Consider the following 26,242-nt stretch of genomic DNA (forward strand, 5'->3'; position numbering starts at 1 on the left):
GGCTGTTCTCAAACCAGTCAAATAAGTGAAGACCAACTTTGACTGGGGCCATAAAAGCATGCTGCACCAATTAAATTATACCAATATATTATTATAATACCTTTGAAATGCCTTTTAGACCAATAAATAAAAGACAAATTCAAATTAAAGTCAACTTTTTATTACCAAAAAATATAGAAATTAAATAAAAGTCACAACATGGATTTAAAAAAAAAATGTGCAGTCAAGTTTTCCCGCTCTCCATTCCTTTCCTTTTTTTTTTTTTTTTTTTTTCCTTTTTTTCTTCTTCTTCCTAGGAATGATACCATGCCAGTAAATCCCCACAGAACACTTCCAGTTTGGCAGCAAGCAGTCAGTCCATCATTCACATTTGTACTCAAGACAGCAGGCCTGGGCAAAACCCCCTGAATTTCACCCTGCACACTCCTGTGATAAAGGAGTGCCTGGTCACAGAGACCAAATTCAGAGGGAATTTAGCCTTGTCATGTGGCCTAGGGTCCTGAAGCACTTTCCTAAAAACTGATTGTGCCTTGAAATTTACCTGTAAAACGAAGTACAATCCCACCCCTTTGGCAGATGTGTAAACGAGGACCACAAAAGGACTCAGAAAGCAAAGGAAGGACCAGGACGCTAACAGCCAGGACCCAGGAAGCAAAAGAAGGACCAGGACGCTGACAGCCGGTCTCCCGGTCTGCCTGTCGGGATCATCAATGTGTCTCTCACTAGTGACTCCAGGAAAATGAACTAAGCATACCATCTTCGGCTGAGGATCAGCTTGTAGGTAACAGGACTTCATTGGGAAGCTGCTTGTTAGGGGTCTACTCTGTTCTAACTCTTCCTTGCAGGGACAGTTGGCATCTCACTGAGGAGCAGACAGCAAGACCGAGCCTGGCCTTGGGAAACCATCCACCCACTTCTCCAGCCTCCACATGTAGGAAGCGGCTCTCACACCACTGCGTGGGCCTGAGACCACCAGATCTTACAGCAGTCCTGAATTCAGAGTGTCCCAGAATGGAGGACATACCAGAGCCTCTGTTCTGGGTAGGAAACCTGTTTTTCCTTTGTCTTTGAGTGTGCTGACAAAAGAGAATATTCTGGTGACCAGGAAGAGAGAAGGCAGAGGAGAATGGGTTTCCAGAATGATGGGAAATACTGAACAGACCATCCCACCAACCAGCAATGGCTGCTATACCTGAGTATAGCAGTGGCCAAGCAGCAAAGAAGCAGGGGCTATTCACAGAAGGAGGCAAGGGGATGGGGATCAGAAGTTGCATGCTGCCATCTATGCAGCCCCAAACCCCCAAGCCCAATTCTCTACCTATAGATTTTTCTCCCTTTTAGCCCATACCAGAGTTCAGGAAGGAGGTGGAACTGAGAGAAAGGAATCCAAGCAGCTTCCCACACTATCCTGCTCAGCTCAACCCAAAGAAAGGCACAGGCCTAAAGCCAGAGTGGGTGGTACACAGGGATGCAGAACAGTCCTGGAAAAGCAGGGCAGCATCTTCCTGACAACGTTCTCAGTGCTGTGGCAGACTCTGGGTCATCCTCCTCCACCCCCTCTCTTAGAGACTATCAGAAGGATTCTAATTTGCCCAAGCCAGTGGATTCCAAGGTCAGCACAAAAAGACCATTTCAACCCCAGTATCACCAGGATGCTGACTGTGGGTATGACATCACCTGGAATCTTAGTGTCGGGAGATTAGATAACTAGCTTGAACATTTTGAAGCATCCTGTCATACCTCTTCTCTGCCTCCCTCAGAGCCATCTGGATGACTCCTGAAGAAATGTCCCTACCCTTCCCCCAATCTCCTCTTTCAACATCTTGTTCCCCACAGTGCAGGAGAGCAGAGCCCCAAGACAGAACGCTTAAGTTAGAGGAGACAAGAACCTTCAATCAAACCGTACCTTCCGCATCCACGTGCCCACCTACACACTAGCTCCCTAAAAGCAACCCATGTACTGTTAAGGTTCCACACTTCTGGATGGACAGAGCCCGCAGCTGAACCAAAATCCTCTGGAGGCCCTGACCACATCATATCCAATTCAAGCATCCATGCAGGTGAGAAGCCAAGAGGCGGTGTTCCAGTTAATACCGAGACATTTAAGAAAGTGGTAAGTTGCCCCTGGCTGGCATGCCTCACCTTCCATCGAACTGTGCAAGAGCCACAGCGGCTCTTTGCCATGTCAGACACCATGCCCTGGCCTCTCACACTACCATCCTTCTTCCCACCTTCATGTTATGCTAAAGAACCAGGCAGGAAAGAGGAAGCAGATCCTGGAAAGTCAAAGACTTACCACCACATGCCTATGTCCTTAGCAGATTTCAAAGCATCTGCTCTCAGCAAGTCCCTCTGTCTTCTACTCAAGGTCCAGGAGCAAATTAACAAATGCCATGGTCGGCCATGAAGGGGTCAGCTGGCACCACAGGGCTCTGTAACCTAACTCCCAGGGCTCAGTCCTGGCGGGAGAGCTATTACCGCCATTCCTGATCCCATGGCAGTTACTGGTACTGCGTCACATCACCCTGTGCTGTGCCTCGGCTACTCAAACCAACACACAGTACAGATATTAACTGATGACCAAGTCAAGCTCAGGGTGCTGAAATCTTACTAGCCCCTATAGTCAGACCAGGCTTGCTAATGTATTCACCCAAAGCAGATGGTCTGTCTTCCTGCCCCTTCTCCAGAAATGTCTAGATGACTTCTAGGGAAACACCCCTTCCCCATAATGCCCCCTCCCACTTCACACTGGCAACATCGCCTTCCCTGGAGAGCCAAGCCTATGCGAGATGCCATATGGGAATGCCAGTTAGGACCCACATTCTGAACTGGTAAAGAACCATTTCCATCCCTTTTAGGTGCAGACTCAAGGCTGCAAACCCTGGCCGGGCCACACTTTACCAGTTATCCGTCCTTTTCCAGTCCATTGCCATGGCCAGCAAAGAGGTAACCAGCCTGAAGCTGAGTTCTGTTCCCCGCCTCCCTTAGACCCGCCCGCCCACCCATCCCATCCTCTGTGCCCTGAGGGGCTAGTTGAGCTTGCTGCAGATCTCCAGGGCTTTTTTATACACCTGAGTCACATCGTCCATATCAGTGAGGAGGGAGAAACTACTGTCTGCCAGCCGGTTCCGGTACCGCTTCAGGTGCTGGGGGGGCCGGTTGTGGAGGGTCTCAAAGTCCTGAAGCTGGAGGAAATTTTCAGCAGAGACACAGCTGCGGATGCGCTGGCGGGCGGGACGATTCTCCTGGAGATCTAACAAGTCAAAGGAGTCGCTGGAGAGGACACTGTCATCGCTGATGACACTGGACGGGCGGCTGTAGCTCCGAGAGACGCCATCAGGGGGGACACCAGGAGCTGACAAGGATTCCAGTGTGGGCATTTCCGGGCCGGCAAGGGCAGGGTCTGTGGCACCATCGGAGTACCTGCTGCTGTGTTTCAAGATGCCCTTCCTCCTGCAGGACAGGCTGTGGGAAGTCCCCCGGGCTGCCTCTGAGGAAGGAGAAGTGAGGCCACTGCCGATGATGACGTCATTACTGTCCAGCAGCTCTGAAGACTCGCTGCGCTCTGGGGATGAATAATAACCAGATTCCCTCTGCTGGGTCTTTTTCAAGATGCCTTTCTTGGGCATCGTGGCTGACTGTTTGAGGCTGAGCTTCCCTGACATCTCTGCCTCGGGGGAACTAGGGAGGGGGATGCCAGTCCGGCACAAATCTTGCTCCATTTTGAAAGGAGACGGTAAGGTGGGGCCCACAATGCCTTCGATGAAGCCAGTGCTGTGGGAACGATGCTCACTGTTGCCCCGTTTCTTCAGAATCCCCTTGGGCCGCTTGGAACTCAGCTTGGATGGGCTTTCAGGGACGGCGTCCTGGCCAGACGGGGGGAAGTCACTTTCCTTTTTGGATTTCTTCAGTGACCGCTGCCGCTCCAGCACAACCTCAGAGGCTCCGGCTTTGGCCAGGCCCTTCATCTTGGCTTCAGCCTCAGCCTGCAGCCCGGTGGAACGATGGTGCCAATCAATGATCCGTGCCAAGAGTGGCGACTCTGAGTCGGTGAGGGCATCACAGTCACAGACACTGCTCTTGTAGCCCCAATTCACCCACCAGTGGTTGGCAATGTCCTCGATGGTGGCCCTGCGGTCCGGGTTCACCATGAGCATCCACCTGATGAGTCCTCGGGCATCTAGGGGTGAAAGACAAAAGCATCAGGCTATCCTTGGGAACTTTTGGCAGGTGACTTTCCTTGTGAATGGTCACAGAGACACGCACACTTCAAGAAAAAAAAGTATCCATTTGGAGTGTGCCAGCTTCATGCTGAAGCAGGAAGCCAGTCTTTAGACCATACAACACAAACTTAACCAACCACGGCTCAGGACCACAAGCCACAGAGCAGGTCCCATCCTGACTTGTTTTCCTTTTCTTTCTGTGGTACATCTTCCAATGTGTCAAGTGCACGTGTGTGCTGGTGCATACATCTGTGTGTACGTGGAGACCACTTCTAGAAACCACTGGCCTGGACCTCACTGAGCAGGCCTGGCTGGCTAACCAGCCAGCCCCAGGGACCCATCTATTTATAACTCCCCAGCAGCAGATCCTAATGTGCGTTATCATGCTGGTGTTTGGGGGTGAGTTCTCAGGACCACACTCTTGTTTTCATGCCTACTAGGCAGGCAGTCATCACCTGTGCTACCCCCCCTCCCAGCCATGGTCTGCTTCTCCACATGTAAAGAAATGTCCTGGAACTACTGATCTCTCTGTCACCCAGATCTGCATCAAGTCCAAAAGGCCAGGTAACTGGGAAAGAATTCACACTCAATCTCACTACAGCTTTGGTCAGTATCATTCTCTCCAAAACAAAACGCAGGTGTTCACCAGAAGCCTTCCAGAGCTGGCTACATGTAAACACACAGTCCTCATCACCTGGAAAAGGTGCTGGAGGCAGAGGATGGAGAGACAGCCGCTCACCTGTGCCAGGTGTGGCTCTTGCCTGACACACCCGGGCAAGGAGAACAGCTTCACATGGCTGGCCCCACTCCCGTCTTAGAGAGCCACACCCAGTGAGCTCACCTCCTGTGGCTGACATAAGCCCTCTTGGTATCCACACCGAGGGCTGATCTCTATCTGCTACCCAGGTGGCCATAGCCTTTCTTAAAAAAAAAAGTCCCTTTGTAAATTCTATTGCCAGGGAGATAGAGGAAAGGCCCCCAAGGATGCTGAAGAAGCTGCAGGAGCCAACCTCACAGCTGATAAACTTTCAGGATCAAGCTGTGCCCTGCGCCTCCCCTGGCACTGAGTTTTACCCTGGGAGGCTGCCTCCTTCCCTCAGGAGTGTCTAAAGGCTGATAAGAGGCTGGTAGAGCCCAGCAGTGGGGACAGAGTGATCAGACAGTCCTGAGAAGTACAGAGCGATCAACCACTCGGTAAGGATTTCCTGAACTCTTACAGGGTGCCAGGAAGTTTACTGGTACCAGTTAGTGAGTAAAAGACCAGCACCACAGAAGTCACGTCTGTCTGTCCGTCTGTCTGCCTTCCCTCTCCTCCCCTCCCTCTCCCTCCCTCCACGCCCCCTCATCTGCCTACCATTTACCTACCTACCCACCCATGTTAGTCCTCATCTTGCTACACTGGCAAATTGACCTAAATTTGTTGGTGAGTCCCAAGCCAATGCCCACAGCTCTTTTGCAGGCATCCTGTATACACAGAGCAGTGATGTCCTGGGCTCTGAAGCAGGCATGCCTGGTGCTCTGGCTGCTGCTCTTAGGTTGTAAACATGCAGTCCTTTCTCCTTTTGCTTAGTGCTTGGTTTGTCACATTTTTGTTCTTCCTGCTAGAAATGTGCCGTTTAAAATGGCACCCCACACACAAGGCAGAAGTTCTGTATACTGTCCTTAAATGCAAGAAGACCATGGTGGCCTTTAGGAGAAAACATGTGTGCTAAATAAACTCATTCAGACATGAGTAAAGGTGCCATTGGCCACTGAATTTGAGGTTAACAGATCAAAATTGCATACTAAATGAGATGTTCCTAAACAGAAATATAGCAAAAAAATGTTACATACTGATAAAGACAAAAGTACTTATCAGGCTCAGAGACTTAAAGCTAAGCCTATGTGTCCCCTAGAAACATGGTTCAAATGTTTCAAAAATGGTTCAATATCCACTCATTTTGTGTTTGTAACAATTGTATAAAACAATTGTGAATAATTAAAAAACCTGTGTGTACATTAAATGGAATGTATACAAATATTAACCACATTCTGTGCTGGCCACCTGTCCACACTATTGTATGTACCTAGCGCTCTCCCATGAAGACATAGAACTTTTGACCTTGGTTGCTCTGACCAACAAAAAATCCCAATGATAACAAGAGCCCCATTGCTAAGCACAATTAATAGGAATGCCTGACACCTTCTCCATCTTCAGAGCCCTTAGCTGGAAAGTAAGATCCAGGCTCTGTTCCGGAATGACCAGCCATAGGGAGGCACCTCAAGAGTCAAGCCCACACAGATAGGCACAGAGGTAAGGGACACACAGCCCCAGCTGCAACCCCAACTCCCAGATGGCTGAAAGTAGGTAGAGATGCCACGTGAAGCCAGAACCATACTACCCTACCTGAAGGACTGACTGTCCATGGTGGTCGTTTAAACAGATAGGTTTGTTGTAGAGTATAACATGGTTGCTGTACAAGAAGAAATGATGTAACAGTGTCTGTGCACCAGAGCTCAGGCACTGGACACAGCAGTGAAAATGTGAGAGGAATGGCCACCCTTGTGGGCCTTACCATTGGGGGTGGGGATTTGAGTCCCTACATGACCTGTGAAGGACTTCCGGGAATAGAAAGCCTTCCAAAGCTTTAATGTACAGTGGAGAACTGGCTTCCCACGTTTTATACAGAATGTAGAAGCAAGAAGGACTCTTGGGCCGATCTGAAGAACAGCTGTTCTGAACATCTCACTTGGTGCAGTTTGGCAACCCTAAAAAGCCAGCTTTTCCAGGAACTACTATGAAAGAAGAATGGAAAATAACAGGAGATGCCTTATAAACCAAGAAAGTGTGTGTGAGTTTGGGTAGATAAACCAAGTACTCTCCCCTCAACCCCCGACCTCCACAGGACACACACCTGAGGGCTGCGTGGGTTCCCGGTATTCTCCGCTGCTGATCTGTCGAATGAGGTTTTTGTGATCAAAACCATCGAAAGGCATCGTTCCATAAATGAGAGTGTAAAGCAAGACACCCAGGGCCCAGCTATCCACCTGGAGCAGAGAGACAGGAGACAGAGGAGCTAGGATGCAGACCCCAGATGCTTTCCAAACCACTGGCCACCCATTGTACCTTCAGGAGTGGGATTTAGCACCTGGAAGGCAGGTTCTCACCACAGCCCACCTGTTTAAGAGTACTCTGAAGTAGGGAACTGTCACTGGTTCTCATAATGATTCTGTGAGGCAGGCAGGGTCTAGAATGCTTCTAACTCAATTTGAAAAATGAGAATAGAAAAATAGAGATAACTAAATGGCTTCCCCAGAAAAGCACCTTCCAGGTAATGGAAGTACCCTGTCAGAGCCGGGCAGACAATAAACACACACACAGACACACACACACACACACACACACACACAAAAAAAAAAGCAAAAAAGAACTTGGGGTGTAAATGGGGAAAGTTGGGGACAGAGACAAAGTGTAGTGTGCATTCACCCATCTCAGGCAGGCAGTTTCTTCATGGCTTATATTACCGTGTACAAATGTAGGCCCACTACTGCCAGAGTGTTTGATTTTTACAGAGAAGTCAGAAATATGACTTTTCTGTGGAATCTCTCAGCTATTAAATGTTTGTTCATTTTTTTAAAGGGTGATGAATGTGGTCAATTAAAGCATGTTTGCTGCCCAGACCTGAGTGCTAGCTCTGCACCTCAGACACCAACCACCAACGACCAAAGAAGCATCCAACAACAAATTTACAGCCTGATTTAACGTTTTTCTAAATTGAACCCTATGTTCATCCCTTATATTTTATTTTTGAAGACCTTCTCTTGACTTTAATTGCTGGTGATTCTTGGCATTCTTCCCTTTATCCCAGCCCTACCACCAAAACACTCTCAGATGGATAAACATTTGGAAGAAAACATTTCTACACACCAAGCAGCTGCTATTTAAAGGCTGAGGGCTGGGTGAACCTCCTCAAGGGAGGCTCACCATCTGACAAGAAAAGATACTAACTCATAGTTCCATAGACACTGTGCTGGCTGGATTCTGTCGATCTGACACAAGCTAGGGTCACCTGGGAAGAGGGGACCTCAACTGAGAAAATGCCTCCATCAGAGTGGCCTGTAGACCAGTCTATGGGCACGCTCTTGGTTAATCAGACATGGGAGGGCCCATGTGCCGGGGACAGTGTCAGTCCTGGAAGGCGGTCCTGGGTGATACAAGGACGCAGGCTAAGTGAGCCATGCGGAGCAATCCAGTAAACAGTTCTTCCACAGTCTCTGCTTCAGTTTCTGCCTCCAAATTCCTGCCTTGAGTTCCTGCCCTGACTTCCTTCATGATGGACTGTGTGCTGTCAGATGAATTAAACCCCCAGCTGCTTTTGATTGTGGTGTTTATTAGAGCAACTGAAAGCAGGCTAAGCAGATGTGTCTCTGACAGTGACCATGCGAGTCCTTCTAAGGCATGCCACAAAATACATTTCTCATGAAAAGAGAAGATACCACTAAAAGTTATTTCCTTAAACATACACACTACTAAATGGGCAAAAGAGATAGACATCAATAACAATTTTCTTTGCCCTCTTTATTTTGATATAATAGGGAAAAATTAAGCATCTAGAGCCAGTGAAATTATAAAATATATAATAACATATGCTAAAGCAAGATATTATGTGGTTATTACAAATCATGTTAATAATGACATTGGAAGGTGTCACAAAATAATTTTAAATTGGCAAAAAGTGTGTGTGTGTGTGTGTGTGTGTGTGTGTCACAGTATGCATAACTTGTCCTTTACTAACTTGATTTCAATTATTTTCAGATGATCTCAACTATTTCTAAAAATGTTACCTTGGAAAAATCTTAAAAAAAAAAAAAAATCAAAGAACTCCTAAGCAGCTGCCATCCAGTGTAACAGGCATCTTTATCTGCTCTTTTAGGACTCTCTTAAGGTTTCCCCACATCTTCTCTAGGGCCTGTATTAATGTTCCTAAAATCAAATGATGGCAAGTTTTCTTTGTTTGGTCTTTGGGGGTTTTAAGAACTTTCCCAGATCTAGTTCTTGCCTCCCTTCTTCCTCTCCCTCCCGCTCTCCCATCACCTACACCTGCAGGCTGCTTACCTCTGGCCCTCGGTAAGGCCTCCCATTGACAATCTCAGGAGATGCATAGAGTGGGCTCCCACAAAATGTCTGCAAGTACTTGTCCTTCTGGTACAGGTTGGAAAGCCCGAAGTCAGCGATCTGCAAAGGGAAGCAAAACCCACAGAGCTCTGTTAAAGAGTGAAGTGTCTAAAAACTGCCACCCAGGGCAGATAAGGGCACCTGGGCCACCACTGTCTCTCTAGTCCCTAGTCTGCATCAACCAACCAGTGTTTCCCACTGCACCCAATACCAGTATGGCTAAACTATAAAACATCAAGGTTCTTAATGAACCACTTTCTCCTCAAACAAAACCACCAGCAGGGGAGGACATTTCACATGTAAACTACAACATCCCAATAACAACAGCTACCACAAAAATCGCCACTTCATGTTCCAAATAAGCATTAATGTGTAGGGTAGGCCTCATCTATATTCCAAAGTTGCAAAGGGATACTTAAAATTTTCAAAAAATACTATCCCCTGTATCTGCTATGTTTTTTTTCTATACATGCATGACTAGTATAATTTATAAATCAAAACAGTAAGAGATTTGCAATAATATATAATAACAAAATGGAACAATTATAATAATATTCCAAAATAAAATTAACAGCAGTATCATGGTTCCAGCACTATGTGCAATGATTGGGTAAAATAAGTTCACCTGAACACAGGTACTGCAACAGTCAATTTGACAAATAGGACAACTAGTGAGTGACAGTTGGGTGGGTAGCATATACAACATGGATACCCTGGACAAACAGATGACTCGTTTCCCATCAAGACAGATGGTACAAGACTACATCACACCATTCAGAATGGCACACAATTTAAAACACACAAATTGTTTCTGGAATATTTCATAGAATACTGTGGGTATTTAAAGCCATGGAAACGGAAGTCCCAGTTAAGAGGAAGCAGGATTTTGAATTGTTTTAGTTTGCTGTATTGAGGACTGGGTCTAGGGCCTCGGGCATGTTAAGCAAGCACTTAACCACTGAGCTACATGCCCAATCCTCACCTTTTCCCTTTCCTCCAGCCCTCAGGACTAAACACAAGACCTTAGTCCTTTCATTATTATTATTAATTGGCAACAGGATCTTAGTAAGTTTCTCAGAATGGCCTTGAACTAACTGTATTCCAGGATGAACTGGATGCTGTGATTCTCCTGCTTCCGCTTCGACCTGCTGGGACAAGAGGTGTGCCACCAGTCCTGACTAAGGGGGACTAGTGAGTGACTGTTTACTTCACTACACCCACAGTGGTGTGCATGTCACACTGCAGAAAATCCTGACTCGTGCAGCTGACGCCACCACCTGCGTATGACGCAGGATGAAATTTAATCTGTGAATCATTACATTTCAGCCTAAACTTTACCACTGGCCAGCTGTGTGACGTGGAGATCATCAAAACAGCTGTGAGCCAGGCATACCACCAGAAGACAGAAGCCCAGGACATCTACCTGTCCCATTTCACAGGTTTATTATGAGACTAAGAAGAAAGCATCAACTGAGATGTGATGGAGCACACAAGAGTCCTCCCTAGTGTGGATGTTCAGTATGAGTGTTTGATCTAGCCTCACTTCTGTAGTATTGTCTTTAGTTTTGTAGGGTGTTTTCTGTAATGTCCTTTAGAGCAATGCTGTTACATCTGTATGTGTATAGTATATGTGCACACATATATGCATCTGTACATACTACACATACATACACATCTGCCTTCTCTACCAGACTCTGAGTCCCCTGTGGCAGGTTCCACATTTTTGTACCACCCTCCTGGCTGCTGTCCCTGTCCAAGACATACTCATCACTGAAACGGGTGCTGTATTTTGAAAAGCATAGGAAATAATAGTTATATAAAGTAGTAACAATCCCAATTACCATTTCTTGAAAACTCCCAATTATCCAACCCCATTGAATCCTCTAATCTATCAAAAGCTGTATTTATAAAAATATGAATATACTTTTTGTCAAATGTCATAAGGTCACCTAATACTAATTAAAAATGGATTTAAATTTTTTAAATGCTCAAAAAATGTCAATTTTATGTTATAGTAATTTTACCACAACATTTTAAGAACTCCTCTTAAACAAGGAAAGAGTTGGAGTTATTCATCTGAAGATATATGAGCACTGGGCAGCCATGCACATGTGCCTCTCTCATACTTCGGGCCCCTCAGTCTCAGCCAGCCTTGCGAACTGAACCCCTGTGTGTTCAACTATGCCCAGCCTGATTTCCACTTGAGTGTTAGCAATGTGCTAGTTGAGCCACATGCCAGGGAGCCTCTGGTGCTGAATGCCAAAGAAGCTTTTTTGAATGAAGCCCCTCCAATAAGCCTACTTTTGTTGAAAAAAAAAAAGTCATCCTTGGATGAATGGAATGTCCTTCAAAGCAGCTGTGCATAACCACCCTCAGAAAGGCATTCTTGGGGCTCAGATTGCACTTAACTGCTCCGAATTCCACTTGCTTATCAAGGCCCCTGACTGGCTTGCAGGAAGTTGGTGGGAAGCTTTACAAAGCGTGCCCTGTCAATCAGAAGAATGGACCAGCATCAGCTCTGGAGGTTCCATGGAGCCCTGAGGCTTCAGCCTCTCTGCCTACAGCTGCAGCTCTGCTCAGCCACAGTGCAGGCGAATACACTCACCAGTGCCAATACTGTCTGGGGCACAAACACGTGAGTGTGAGCCCACCCATTGCACATGCACACAGTCGCCTCTCACACATGGGCTGGGCATCTTTGCTTGCCACCAAGGCACTCTGGAGAAAGTGTGTTTGCATTTCAGCCCACTCCCATCCTCGCAGACTGGTGCTTATCAGCCTCCCTGTAAAACTGTCATTGCCATGGACACAAGATTAATAGAAATCTAGATTAGCTGTGTTCTTGGCCCTTGAACGGAAAAGCAGTATTAATCAACACACACGCAGTGTTTTCAGACCCTGAGCCACTCAGCTCTAGGATTTAAAGCCACATGGAGCTTATGCCAACTAGTGCTAGTGAGGAGACACCACTGGGTGCGAATCCACTTCTCAGAAGCCTCAGTTCTCCCATCTGTAAAAGGAAGGATCTTCCTGCCTGTGTTGTGTCATGACTATGGAATGGCATACAGCATATATGAAGTGTATCCAACAGCAGTGGCATATCTGTCTTTAAATCCTGATAGGTGATTGATCTCAGGACATGTGAGACAGCCTTCACCGTAACACTGAGACTGTCAACAAGAAAGGAACAGAGGTTCAAGAAGCTGAACAGTCACACAAGTGAATTACTTTGAATTACAAAATGAAGAAGTCATTCTCTTCTCTGACATGAGTCAGGAAGGTGGTGAGTCACATGGGTCACATTAAAGCATCTCCACATTTTCCAGAGAGACCCAACCAGCCTTGGGCTCGCAGCTGGGAGCAGCGACCAACACCAAACAAAATAACGCTGCTATTGGTTTCTATTATTTTCACTCTTAAGCTTTTCTTTGGGTGGTGGTACTAGTTTTCCATCAAATGCCATTATTTAAGGCCTCCTTTCTAAGTAAATACCACTCTACAAAGAGACTCAAACTAGATACAAATGCCAGCAACCTGAGAAAAAGCATGAGGGAAAAACTGAAATATGTGAGGATTCAGTGTAAATATAACTATGCAAAACCATCACATTTTAGATGTGATTGCCAGGTAGGAGAGACCTGAATGGCAGGAAATGAAGTTGCGGAAGGTTGGGGGTCCTAGGAAGATTTGCTGACGGTCACAAGATACATGGCTGCCCAACTCTGTAAAAGGACATTTCCACCCATCACTCCATCTCTAACGAACGGAGGCATGCCAGTCAGGCTGGCCCCACTCCCATCTGGTCCTTGAGCCAGCATCCCCAGCATCGTTACACAGCATCTTGGAACATGGACTCTGAAGCCCCACCCTGGTGCTCTTTGCTGACACACTGTTCAGCTTTGGAAAAAGAGGCCTCTCTGTTTGGGGAGGGGGGGGTGATTTGTTTTTGTTGTTGTTGCTGATACTAAACTGTTGCTCTGTCCCATACTGGATCAGAACCACCCTTTGATCTCACACTACCTCCTGCATGCAGCTCAGCTTCCACTCTGAAAGGCAACAGAGAAGGTAAACCTCATGAGTTTAATTTGGACTGTCTTTGTGGCTATCCATCCTCTGCAGGGGTGTGCCCTCCTAAGTGAAAATTGGAGTGAAAGAGATAAATTAGGGGGATCATTCCCATGTCAGCAGGATTAACCCCATTTCAACGCAGGTGAACCCTGAAGACAGGTGCAGTTTGAAATAAGCCAGGCACAGAAAGACACTCATTGTCTGATTCTATTTATACGTAGTCCCCAGAGTAGACAAATTCATAGAAACAGAGAGTTGAACGGTAGTGATTGCCAGGGGCTGGGGGAAGGAGAAGCAAGGAGCCAGAACATAATGGGCATGGAGATCCAGGGGCAGAGGAGGCCTGTAGTCTGCAGCCAGGGGCTGGGAAGCTTCCCACTTCTGTGCTAGATGCCCAAGTATGTAGGTTTTCAGTTACATTGAGTGTAGTTTGCCACCATCAAAATAGAATTAACCCCAAGGCCACTGTGAATGACAAACTCACTTGATGGGAAAGGAGGGACCAGCTGGTTGATTTGAACCGCTAATAAAGGAAGCTTGTGACGAGGCTTCTTAGGAATGTCCGCCAGTCCCTTGCTCTGTCCTAGAGGAAGTCCCCTGCACTCAAAGACCAGAGGCTTAGGAGTCACGAGAATCAGGGCTGAACTTTGACCTTGCCATTACTAGGTAATAATTGGTAGGTACCATCACGCCTCTCAATTGTCTGTCTGCAAAATGGGCTCAGAACTCTTGTCTACAGAGTTGTTAAAAGGACCGGAGACTCTATGTTACAGCCATCTCCATTAACAGCTAGAGGCCAACTCAGAAGAGATATGATTTCCACCCATGTATGAGAGAGGCAGGCCCAGTGTGAGTGGCTACATCACAGGACAGGAAAAAGCTTAAGTACTCTAGTTCCAACCCCAGCTCCATCCCTTTCCAACTCTGAGGCATGCCAGCCAGTCTACCACTAGATCCTCCCTGGTTCTGGACCCAGTATTGTCAGCATCAGCATCTCAGAGCACCTTAGACAACAGACCCTGCCCCAGGCCTGCCCCAGGCCCGCCCCAGGCCCGCCCCAGGCCTGCCCCAGGCCCGCCCCAGGCCTGCTGAATGGAAAGCTGTACTTCCAGCCCTCCCAAGCCTAAGCTTCTTATCTGTAAATCGTGGCTGATGGTGACACCATGGTCTACACACAGCAAGTGCAAACCCCATGTCCACCATACAGCAGGCTTTTCAGTAATAGAGTTGTGACACATCCCTGAGTCTCAGTTGCCTCTGCTAGGAAACAGATCTGCAATAGCAACAACCAGGGCTGAGAAAATCACACTTGGTGTAAGGACTGCATTGAGCACAGCAGCATTGCTGTGAGCCAGGCACTGTCCAGGAGCCCTCCATAAACCCCTGTAAGACGGTTCTCACAACAGCCCTTGGAGAATGGTCTCATTATTATTCCCTCTTGGCAGATAAAGAAACTGAGGCAAGCAGCTTGCCTGAGGAGTCTGCACAGAGCCATCCTGGCTATTAGACTCCATGTCAAGGGGAGTTATTGTTCACAGGAAATGGTAGTAATTCCATGCAGGAAGACACGGTCCACTGCTCCTTTCCGGCCTTAGGGTTAATTACTGCGGCTTCACAGGACACACGCTGTCCTGTGCAGTTGCAGGGAAGGCAGCGAGTGGAACAATGAACAGGAGGAGGTGAACTGGCTTTCATCTTCAGAAAGCTCACATACCACGGACAATCTGGGAAACACTTAATCGAGGGCGTGGCAAGGGCTACCTTGCAAAGGATGCTAATGCACAGTCATGCCTCTTAGCTACACACACATCTCTAGTGTCCTGTGTGGCTGTTCTGCGCACAGTGACTCGATCAGCCTGGTCACTGGTCACTACCAGCACTTGGAGAGTCTCTCCCAGGGATAGCTGTTCTGCAAATCAGCAACACTCTAGATAAGAGGAAATGAAAGGGCCCCCAGGTGACCTTCCTTCAGACAGAGGGCAAACCTTAGGGTTGGCAATAAACAGTAGACTCTGTGACTCAGTAGGCAGAGGTCTGTAGCCAGCCTCATTCCTCAGCAGCTAGAGGACTCTTCCTTTCTTCCACAATGAGGCCATCAGTCCCCCTCATCTGAAGATGTTCTAAAGAACAAAGGAGACACACAGAAGGTCTGGCCCAGGCCGCTGGCTTCCAGCTGGAGTTCAGTGAAGTTTCTCTTCCTCTGCAAGCTCAGCATCATATCCCTTTCCACGGGACCCTTCCCCAGCCTCCAGAACTCAGACTGTCACAAGGCTTTCTGCTCCATCTGGCTAGACAGATTCACTTCCTCCTGCTTAGCGTGCCCAGACGGCATGGGAGCATCTGGCCTGCCAGGGGATAAGAAGGACTTTCTGGAGGAATACTCCTGAAGAACAGACAGACAAAGAGGAGTGGAAAGGGCATTCCAGACAGAGGGAACAATATGTTCCAAGGTCAGGAAGCCGGAGAAAGCACTGTAGATTTGAGGAGTCCAAGTGCAATGCAAAGGAGGCTTCCTGCACCTTGCTCACTAGACAGCAGCACCAGGCTCCATCCCCACCTGACCTGACTTCCTTCACTGGACAACCGCATCATGCATTCCTTTGTTTATTGCTCTCAGCCCCAGCTGGAATCCCAAGTCCACTCCGGGAAGAACCTTATCTTCTTTGCCTTCTCAACATCTGGTGGCTCATTATCACCAGTAGTTAAGATTGCCAGACCCTGGGCTCCGGGACAAAAGAGTCCTGGCCATCTGACTGAGCATTAAAGTCCCCAACACCCAGCACAGGATTAAAAATACAGTATTAGAGGCTCGGTAAGTATTTTATGATCAAGAACTATTGCCTACAGTAGATATTCAGCTCCTGAAGGAACAGGTGAATGACTGCAGGCAACAGAGGTATACTGCAATATAAACACGACACACACGTACACACGTGCACACACAATTAGTAAATGAAGTGGTTAATGCAAGAATACACGGTTCTCACACTCGTCTAACCAGCGTGAGAGGTCCATGATCCCTAGCCTCATCGTGCTAAGCTGCCAAGATTCCTATCTCATCTCGTCCCTGCCATTCAGAGCTTCTTTTCTTGTCCACAGTGGCCATGCTGTCATTGTCACAGGGGCAGCGGATCATCTCCCCTCTGCTCCTCTACCCTGAGCTCTGAGAGCTCAGCACATTCCCAGCCCTCTTGGAGGAGGTCAGCTGACCCGGGTGCCTGGCCCTCTTCCGGGGAGGCACTTTTACAGGAGCCTTCTATGGGAATTGTCAGCATTCCAGTCTCCCAGAGAGTGGGATGTGAATCTGGCCTGTTTTTATTAATTGCAAATTAATGCTAGGCTGGGTGCTATTTTAGTCCACACTTCCACAGCGCATGGAATGCAATCCCAAGCACTGCATCGCAATCATTCCTTCTGCCGTTGGACTGCAGGAATATTTTTAGAAACCGCACCCTCTTGCCATGGCCAGATAAATAATTTCCAAAACCAGATGTGCTCTTTGCAAATCGTCCTCAGGCAGAGAAGGGAGAGGAATGGGCCACACAGCTCACACCAATCACACCAAAATTGTAGCAACATCTAACAAGCTTAAGCCAGAAGCATCTTTTGGGGCTTCCTGGCTGCCATCCTACTTCCTTAAACACAGGAGATGTGGACCCCCAATGTGACACACACACACACACACACACACACACACACACACACACTCTTAGGAAGACCTTGCTGCTCACATCCGGTTGGTTGGTAGCACATTCATTTGTACCCATGGTCCCCCTCGGCCCAGGCAGCGATGGCCTCTCATTCACAGAGGCCAGCTTGTGGCCATGTGTCTGACTGCCTCTGTCAGCAAGTGTCCTTTCTAAATATGCTTCTGCAAAATGCTGAGTCAGGAAGAGTGGAGCCCAAGCAGCCGGCAGACAGATCAACACCAGCTGAAACACATTCTTAAAAACCTTGGAAGTGGGTGTGAGATGATAAGAAGAGCTTGCCTGGCAGTTGAACATGTGGGTTCTAATCCTACGTCAGCACCCCTTTGCCCCCAATCAAACAGTTCTAAATGCCTACATATGCAGGCACCACGGGGCACTCTGGGAAAACAAAGACACAACAAACTACTGATTCATGGTGCGATCTCAGGCACATCCCTTAGACGTTCTGCATTGGTAAATGACCCTCATCAAGTTTTTTCAAGTAGAAAAAGAGGTCTTTGTTGAATTCTTTTCAACAATGGAGAAAACAATAAATAATGGCTTTTTAAAAGGAAAGACTTTATTTGTGTGTGTGTGTGTGTGTGTGTGTGTGTGTGTGTGTGTGTGTGTGTATGTTCCCATTCTGGAAAATTTGAGGAGCAGAAGCAGAGATCCCTAAGAAAAATACAAAGTGAATACAGAACCAAACTTGAATTTTGTGAAGTACCGTGTCTGCTACTTGGCTACAAAAACATAGGGTTCCAGGCTGAAAACCTGGTCCCCAGGAGCAGCTCACCCCAAAGTCACTGCTCCCTTGCATTTTCAAAGGAGCTTTTCTTCCAGGCTGCCGCCCCGCTGTCCTCTACACAATTGCTTCCTGAATTCTAACCATTCTTCTCCTCTATGGGGGTCATATGACTCCACGGGAAACTATGCGTCTTATCAGTTCTGGGGCTACACCATGGGACCGAGAGGTCGCACTGTGCCACAGAAGCCCAACCCCAGGAGACAGGCTCACACCCCAGCCCTTGTAAAGACTACATTTAGTTCTGAGGGCTCCGGGTGACAGGTGACAGGAAGAGTCTGGACAGAAAGTCACTGAGATCCACGGACAAACCCCTCAGAAAGCAAGGCTCCAATCTTGCAGCAGGGCCCAGCCATCACCCCCTGAGGCCATTTTCCCAGCAGCTGGCTTCCCCTGCAATCCCTCCTCCAGGGCCAGCCACTTAGGAAGCTTGAGGACCGACATAGTTGAGTGCTGGCTCCTTCAACTATATTTTTAGCTACAATTTTCACATTTGTTACCGGTGTCTACAATTGGCCCACAGAAACTCCCAGAAAAACTCACTGGAGATAATGAGCAAATAAACCCTAGACACAGAGCTGGCCTCCCTACCTCACGGAGAAACTAAGTTCAATGTGAAAAATATATCCGAAAGCCTGCCTTGAATAAGAGGCAGAGCTGCCGCACAAACCTAGGCTTCCCACCTCCAGAGCCACTCCCCCTGGCCCGGACTCATTTGAACACAGTGATTTCAACAGTTGAAATCTGAACATAGAGAATACCTTGGAAAGGCCCCAGAGCAAGTCTGTGGCTGTTACTATTATCAGTTTTGTAACTGAAGAAATTGGGTTCTCTGGTTTTCTAACATCAAGGAGCTAGGAAACCCCACAGCCCTCAAGTTGGCCACCTGCCTTTTAACACCGAGGCTAAACCCAGGGCTTCATACATGATCAGCAAGTGCTCCGCAACTGAAATATATCCCCAATCCATAATTATTTAACCTGACAGTCAGTGTTCCTTCTAGAATAATCCAGCCACTTGCCAGAAAGGAAGACAGAGATCTTCAGATTTCACTTCCTATTCCTAGGGAAAATTGCTTCAACCAATTATCTTCACTAGACTCTATGGGCCTCACAGAAATATGGGAGGGAGGCCAACTATTCTGCTGAGTAGGAGGTCATGGGGATGTATCTTTCAAGGGCTGTCAAAGGACACTGGTGACTAATGGTTGACTGTCATGTTCTACAGAGTCCAAACCCTAAAAGAGCTCCATCCTTCCAAGCAAGGATGTGCTCCCATCACATGGCCATCAACAGACAGTGGCAGCAACAGCAATAGAGGAAGGTGTGAGACTGTTTTAGACCTTGTCTGGAGACCAGGGCCAAGCCCTTCACGTCACAAGTGTCTGGGCTGGGAGTACTGAGTCCATTTCAGAGCGAGCTCCGTTTACTTTGAAATGGTGTTTGCTTATTTTGTAGCCGTGGTCTAAAGGACATCCAGAGTGCTCCCCAGGAGGCCCTTGAGCCCTGTAGAGCTTTCTCCAGCTCCAGCAGCGGCCAGAAAAAAAAGTGAACTCTATCACTCGTCCTTTCTTTTTTAAAGATTGATTTTTATTTCTAATTATGTGCATGTACATGTGTCTGGCATGCAGGCCTATGCACACGTGAGAGTGGGTGTCCACAGAACCCAGAAGAGGGCACACAATCCCCTGGAGCTGGGATTACAGGTGTTTGGGAGCAGCCCAATGTGGGAGCTATGAACTAAACTCAGGTTCTCAGGAAGAGCAGCAAGTGTTCTTAATTGCTGGGCCATCTCTCCAGCCCCCAACTCACTCTTGCTGAATAAACGCTACCATCATTTTATCCAGCTCTCAATTCCATAGCTGGTTCAAATGTGAGATAATGATGAGGAAGCCCAGGGAAAGGCTTCTATGTCGGGTGTTTGCCTGTACCCTAACTCTAACCCTAACCCTCAGTACTTGGGAGGTAGAGAGAAGAAGAATCAGTTCAAGGTCATCCTGAGCTACATAGCAAGCTTGAAACTAGCCCAGGATACATGAGACCCTACTTCAAAAGCCAAAAAATGGGGGTAGGTGGGGTGGGGAAGACTTGTAGGTTTAAGATAACTTGGGGCCTATTATCATATCTGCATAGTGATGTGAACTTGGACCAGTGGGCTCAGACTACAACCCTTATACACCAACCACTGTTATCCTGGATGATTTGTCTGTGCCTCAGTTTCCCTATGTATACATGAGTTATAAAATAAATAACACCCATCATATGTTGTCCAAATAAAGTACTTAGGAGAGCATTAAGCAAATGGGAACTGAAGTACACACGAAACATGTATGTCACTTTTGTGACAAGAATTCCAGATTGTGAGCTTCCTGCGGGCAGGGACTGTGTGTCAGTCATTGTGCTAGCAGGGAGAAGAGAATCTGGGAGGTTGTAGGGGTTTCCTTAAAGCCTGATGGCTGAATTAAACTGTCTGAATGAGCTGATTGCTGGGAGTCTTTCCCAGAGCCTGCCTGCCAGCAGAGGGAGTGGCTGCCCCAGATGCAGGCCTCTGGGAAGCCACACCCACCCGCCACACCCACCCACAATACCCAGGCCATGTCTGAGCTTTACCTTAATATTGCAGTTGTCATCAAGCAGTATATTCTCCAGCTTCAAGTCCCGGTGGACCACACCATTCTGCAATGAGGAAACGGAAGAACTGAACAGGAGCTGGTGAGATGACAGACACCAAGAGAGCTGGGGGCGGGGCAACAGAGGCCCTCTGACAGATGAAAGAGACAACCAGCCCCGGTGGTCTTCACCTCCTTCCTTCAGGCCCGCTCCTGCTGTCAGGACACTCCCCAGACAGCACCCAGCGACAGGAGAGCATTAGTCACTTGCTGTGTGGTTACAGGAAAAATGACTGGAATCCATTCTCCCCCAGAGCCTGTAAACCAGCAGGGGGATTCTTTGTGGGAATGTAATTCCGCTGTGTGAGAGCAACATAATCCCAGGCAATGCAGACCCTGTCTGAGATGGGTTCCAGGGAAGCAGCAGACATCTCAGCTGGGGACTTGGAGCATAGGGCTCCAGTGACAGCCTGCCTGCATGTCTGTCTGTCTGCCTGCCTGCCTGCCTGCCTGCATCCCTCATGCTGGAAAGAGGCCTGACCCAGTCTCCTAAGCTTTGTCTGGGATACTTCCTAAGCAGCCAGCTGGAAAGACTTGAAAGTCCCTCTCCACTCTGCAGGCTGATGAAAAGGGAGATGTGGTTGCAGGCCAATGAGACTAGAGCCACTGGGGACTGTCATACCGCGTGCCCTTTTCATTCAGGAAAGCTCTGACCAGTCTGGAAGCTGAACTTCAGAGCAGCCAGCCAGCTTAAGAAGAGGACACCAAAGGGCTGGAGGCGTGGACCTGCCCAGCAGTAATGCCTGGCCTCCACAAGTCTCCCAGGAGGGGGCAGGGGAGAGCAGGGGACTGAAAAATGCTTGGGGACTGTGTGGATGTGATGGAGAGTGGGTTTCTAACACCACTGTGCAGAAATGGCTTCCTCGGAGGAAGCTGCTGTGTTGAGCAAACTGATGGGCATAGCTACAGTTGGGTCTTGGTAATTTGTTTTTCTTCCTGTGTGGCAGCCTCTGATATCTCAAAATCCCCAACTGGAGAGAGATGGCATGCATTCTTACTACTGCTTTTGCTAATCCAAGCTCTGAGGAGGCATGCTGAATTCACAAATGCAAAAGGAAAAAAACAAAAAAACAAAAACAACCAAGTCTCCTGGAGAAGGGGGAAGCTAGTTCACTTCAATTAAATACCTAGAGGAGCTGGTTCCCGTGGTCACATTCCTGGCTGACAGAAGAAGATGGAGGAGTCTAAGTCCCATTCACACACCAGCCACACATTCACACACTTCAGATAACGGAAGTACAGTCTGTGGGGCTTTCCAGTGTTACTTGCAGATAAGTCTGATCACGTGTGCCTCTCATGTCCGCAGAGGTCAACCAAAGGTCGTGGGGTGCATGTCTCTAACCCTAGCACTGACAGAGACAGGCAGATCCTCAGGATTCACTAGCAAGCCAGTCTAGTGGAACCGTGGAGCTCCAGTGAGAGACCCTGTCTCTAAAACAAAGGTGGGAAGTGAGTGAGGAGGACCCTTGACATTGACCTCTGACCTCTATGTACACATGTACAAATGAACACACACACACACACACACACACACACACACACACACACACAGGATTTGAATAGGGAGATCTTTCCTTCCCTTCTCTGTAAATTCTCCATACTCATCACAATGAACTAACAAGGCCTTTGTGATATTGAAAGTGTCACAAGGTGTCAGAAGGCCATCTATGGCCAAAGTGCAAGCCCCACATACCTTGTGACAATAATGCACAGCAGACACGATCTGCCTGAAGAAATGTCTGGTCTCCCTCTCGCTGAGGCGTCTCCGCTCGCTGATGTAATCATACAGCTCTCCTTTGCTGGCATATTCCATGATGATCACAATCTTATCTTTGTTCTCAAACACTGTGGGGGAGGGGAGGAAATAAACAAACACTGTTAACCAGCAGGGTTAATTATGACAGCAGAGATGGAGCAAGGAAGACCATGGAGATGTCACTGAGCCAGACGGGGCTGGGGAGGGAGCGGGAGTCACAAATCTGCATTCAACATTGGGAGGACTTGGGATAATGGTAGCTTCGCTCTGTCACCGCCTTGTACAGTTGAGAGAAGCATCCCGGGGTCTTTTCTACAGACTCCACTCCCCAGTCCACACCCACCCCTGCTTCGTTCTCTGTGGAGAGGATAGAGGAGAATTAACAGAACAAGAAAGAACAGGACTGTGGAGACGGCTTAGGAGGTAAAGGCCTTGCTGCCCAGATGTGAGGACGGCGCTCAGAACCCTAGAAACCAAGTAAAAGTCAAACACAACAGCATGACCTGTCTGTGACCCCAGTGCTGCTATGCGGGGAAAGGGAGGCAGAGACATAAGAGTCCCTGGAGGATACCCAGGCTGGCTTACACAGCACCATATCAGAGACTGTTGGGAACAAGGTGGGAAGTGAGGGCCGACTCCGGAAGTTGACCTCCACGTCCACCACGGCTCATGTGCACTCACACACACTACCACTCATCAACCATCTGATGCAGACCACCGGGGACCACATCTCTGACAATGCCTCTCTGGCCCCCATCCTGTTATCTCTTTGCTCAAAACCATTTGGACTTCCCATTTTTTCATATCAACATTGATGCATTCATTTTACTACATCCTACACATTCCTATAGGCCCTGCTTAGACCTGCCTTATTATTTTAACTTTACAACACACCACCAGGGGTTATTTGATTCCATTTGAAAAAGAAAGAAGCTGGTGAGGCCTATGGAGGTTGTGAGCTTTGTAGAACCTGCAGGTAGTACTTCCAAGATGAAGTGTGGATCCATGTAAGGAGGAGGCTTCCTAAAGAACTGACCAGAACCAACTCTGGTTCCTGGCATGACTAGGGAGCCGCAGAGCCAACCTGGAATGGAATCAAGTACAGCAGAAGCTGACAAGGTAGAGGTGGGCAGAGGGAGGGCCTTCCAGGAAGGACACACTTCAAGATGGGCATAGTCAGATCTTCACTCAGAAGACTCCAGTGGCCGTGGAGTGACCGGCTGAAAGGGTACCAGGACCTAGAGCCTTCTCTCTTCCTTGGCTTCTTCCCTTCTGACCCTGTGTTGGCCTTGGGTGTCTGCCCACCTCAACATCCAACACCCCAGAACTGTCACCTGCAATTACATGCCTGCCCTCACCCCTGCCTATCCTGGCTAAGGATTCATCAACCATCAAGGCTTTGCTCATGTTTATCAGCATATCATGTGTCTTCTGCCTCTTACATCCTGGTCCATACTTGCTCATGGCAACATATTCATTTTCCTCGTCCTGGACTCTGAGCTTGGGCTAAGAGAGCTAAAACCTAGGATTTTGTCCCCCTGGCTCTGGGACTCTAGGAAATTGCTTACCTTCTCTATGCCATTGTTACATCCAATGTGAGATGTGAGTGGAATTAGTAAGCATTTCTTAGAACTGTTGGGAGAACGTATTGATAACAGGGTAGTAGGTGCTTAGAACAAAGCCTGTATGCACAGCACTCAACAATGTTGGCTGTTATTATTTTATTATTATTGGACCCCAGCACCTGGCACCAAAACACACACACACACACACACACACACACACACACACACACACACACACGTCAACTGCATTGAACTGGAACCTGCCTGAGGCCTCAGTCTCCTGTCTCCCAAACTTTGTCACCAGCTGCTAGAAGGCCACCCTCCCCAACCCACCCCAGTTCCTTCCGGCTCCTTCAGTCCAGCCAATGCTCTCTGATAAAGCGAAGGGGAAGGAGGTAAGAAGCTGGGGAGGGAGGGTGCAGTCAGATAACACTGGCTGCCCAGTGTCTGCTGGCCTCTCAGTACCCAGCCACTTTGGCTCCTACAGGATTTCAGCCTGGAGTGCACTTTTCATTAACTCTAAACTCTGCCAAGTGGGAAGGTGGCCTCGAGGTATATGGTTCGAGCTGATGAGGGCGTGCTGTACATGGAGGAAGGGCAGGCTTTCTAAAGGAAGAAAAAAGTTAGGTGCTTTGACGTGTCAACAAGGCCCTCACTCTCAGACTCTGGAGCATCCCTAAAGGAGGCTGAGACTGTCATCGGAAGAACAGGTGGCAGAGGACAGGACTATCCCAGAGGCTGGCTGGCTCCTCCCTTTCAACACAACTCAGAATGACAGCTTTTTCACTAAGTAACTCCTGCTGGTGTGGCCTCATGGTGTGACTTCTAAAACACATGTTCTGGGTCCCTCTACCTGGGTCACCCCATCACAGCTCCATCCTCTCTGGCTTCTAAGCCTTCTCTGTCACCCTGCCACCAAATGGCCAAGAAGCAGAACGTCTGCATGGTTCTGCTTCCAGGAACACAGATCCCGCAAAGTGTTCTGGGAAAAAGACTTTTGACAAAGCAGATAAAACATCTGGAAGATGCTCAGACCCAGGCTTGGCTGCCCTTGGACCCCAGGTTCTTATCTTAGGTTCTGCAGGTGAACCAGGGCACCTCCATGTTCCTACTCACATCCAGAGGAAGGGCTCTGGACCCAGTACAGGAAACACTGGATGCGTGTGACGGTATCTGAATAAGACCACCCACCCTCTGGTTGTTATGAGAAGTCGGCAAGGCCAAAGAATTTCCCATGTGGCTAGGCCTGGCTATGGGACACCATCCACACCCTCTATAGAAGGCAGGCCAAGTTTCAGTCAAGGCTCGAATATCACATTAGATGAGCTAAATGCCAAAGAGAATTCTACTTTTGGAGAACATAATGACTCCATCAAGGAGGCCGCTAAAGCCTCCTGAGTCTTTTCTTAACAACAGCACCAAGTACTGTAGGCCTACTATGTGCCAGTCCTGTGCTAAGAGGCATTTTGTGTGAATGATGTCATACGGGTGTAGTCCTTTAACCTTATTTTATAGAGGGGAACACCTGGTAGAGCAAGGCTCAGAATAGTCACCATGATTACAGAGAGCTCAAGCTGGGCTGAGACAGGACTGTGCAATCGGCCTGTAGGCTCTGAGCTCAGCCTCTGTTCCCATCCATGCACACCAATCCCCCTGGCCTGACTCTCCTCAAACCAAGACACTGAGAGAATTCAGGGACAGAATCAGTGAGCTGAGTCAGCACTGTGCCTCCATCCCACTTGAAGAATTCTTTCCACCTGTCTCTTGGGCAGCTCTTCCAAGACAGCTTTTACTTTCCCAGTACTCACAATGGCTAAGGGTAAGGTCTTGGGGATCAGCACTGAGGATCGGCCAGCTTCTGCCCTAGACCTGAGACGCCTGACCCAAGACTAAGGTCGATATTGGAGAGTGGCAGGGGTCCGCGTCACCATTCTTCTCACGAAATGGGCTGTTCCCCTTGGGCACTTTCACAGCTGCCTATTTATAAGCCCAGAAATCTTGTCTGTGTTTATGTTATTAGTCACCAAGCCAAAGCTTATTTTCCACCAGTTGGGAAGGGTTTCCTTTCTGAAAAATGAAAGCCTGTGTCTCTTGGCCAGACAGTTTTAACCAGAAGCGTGGTGGCTCCAGGATGGTAAGGAAAGCTGAGGCTCTTGACATGCCAGGCCTACCAGGAAACTGCAGGCCCTGAATAGAAACTTAGCTCAGCTTGAGTCAGCCCACAGCACTGTGCCAGGACCCTGTGGTGCCTAGCCTGGGTGCCCACCCAGGAAATCGACAAAGCAGCATAAAGCACCTACTATGCGGATGGCA

At 48.2% G+C, this 26,242-nt stretch overlaps 1 protein-coding gene across 1 annotated transcript in view; it reads right to left on the reverse strand.

Annotated features, from left to right (window-relative positions):
* Positions 1 to 3,007: 3,007 nt before the first annotated feature.
* The window catches only part of Nuak1 (NUAK family kinase 1), a 67,315-nt gene continuing 44,080 nt past the window's right edge, over positions 3,008 to 26,242 (reverse strand). Inside the window, exons 3-7 of the mRNA XM_036170090.1 lie at positions 22,302 to 22,453; positions 20,550 to 20,615; positions 9,319 to 9,438; positions 7,118 to 7,250; positions 3,008 to 4,180 (exon numbers count right to left, since the gene is read on the reverse strand). Coding sequence (XP_036025983.1) covers positions 3,030 to 4,180; positions 7,118 to 7,250; positions 9,319 to 9,438; positions 20,550 to 20,615; positions 22,302 to 22,453 — 1,622 coding nt within the window. The 3' untranslated portion in view covers positions 3,008 to 3,029. The remainder of the gene's footprint in view (positions 4,181 to 7,117; positions 7,251 to 9,318; positions 9,439 to 20,549; positions 20,616 to 22,301; positions 22,454 to 26,242) is intronic.

This window comes from Onychomys torridus, chromosome 20, assembly GCF_903995425.1.
Source record: "Onychomys torridus chromosome 20, mOncTor1.1, whole genome shotgun sequence".
Taxonomy (NCBI): Eukaryota; Metazoa; Chordata; class Mammalia; order Rodentia; family Cricetidae; genus Onychomys; species Onychomys torridus.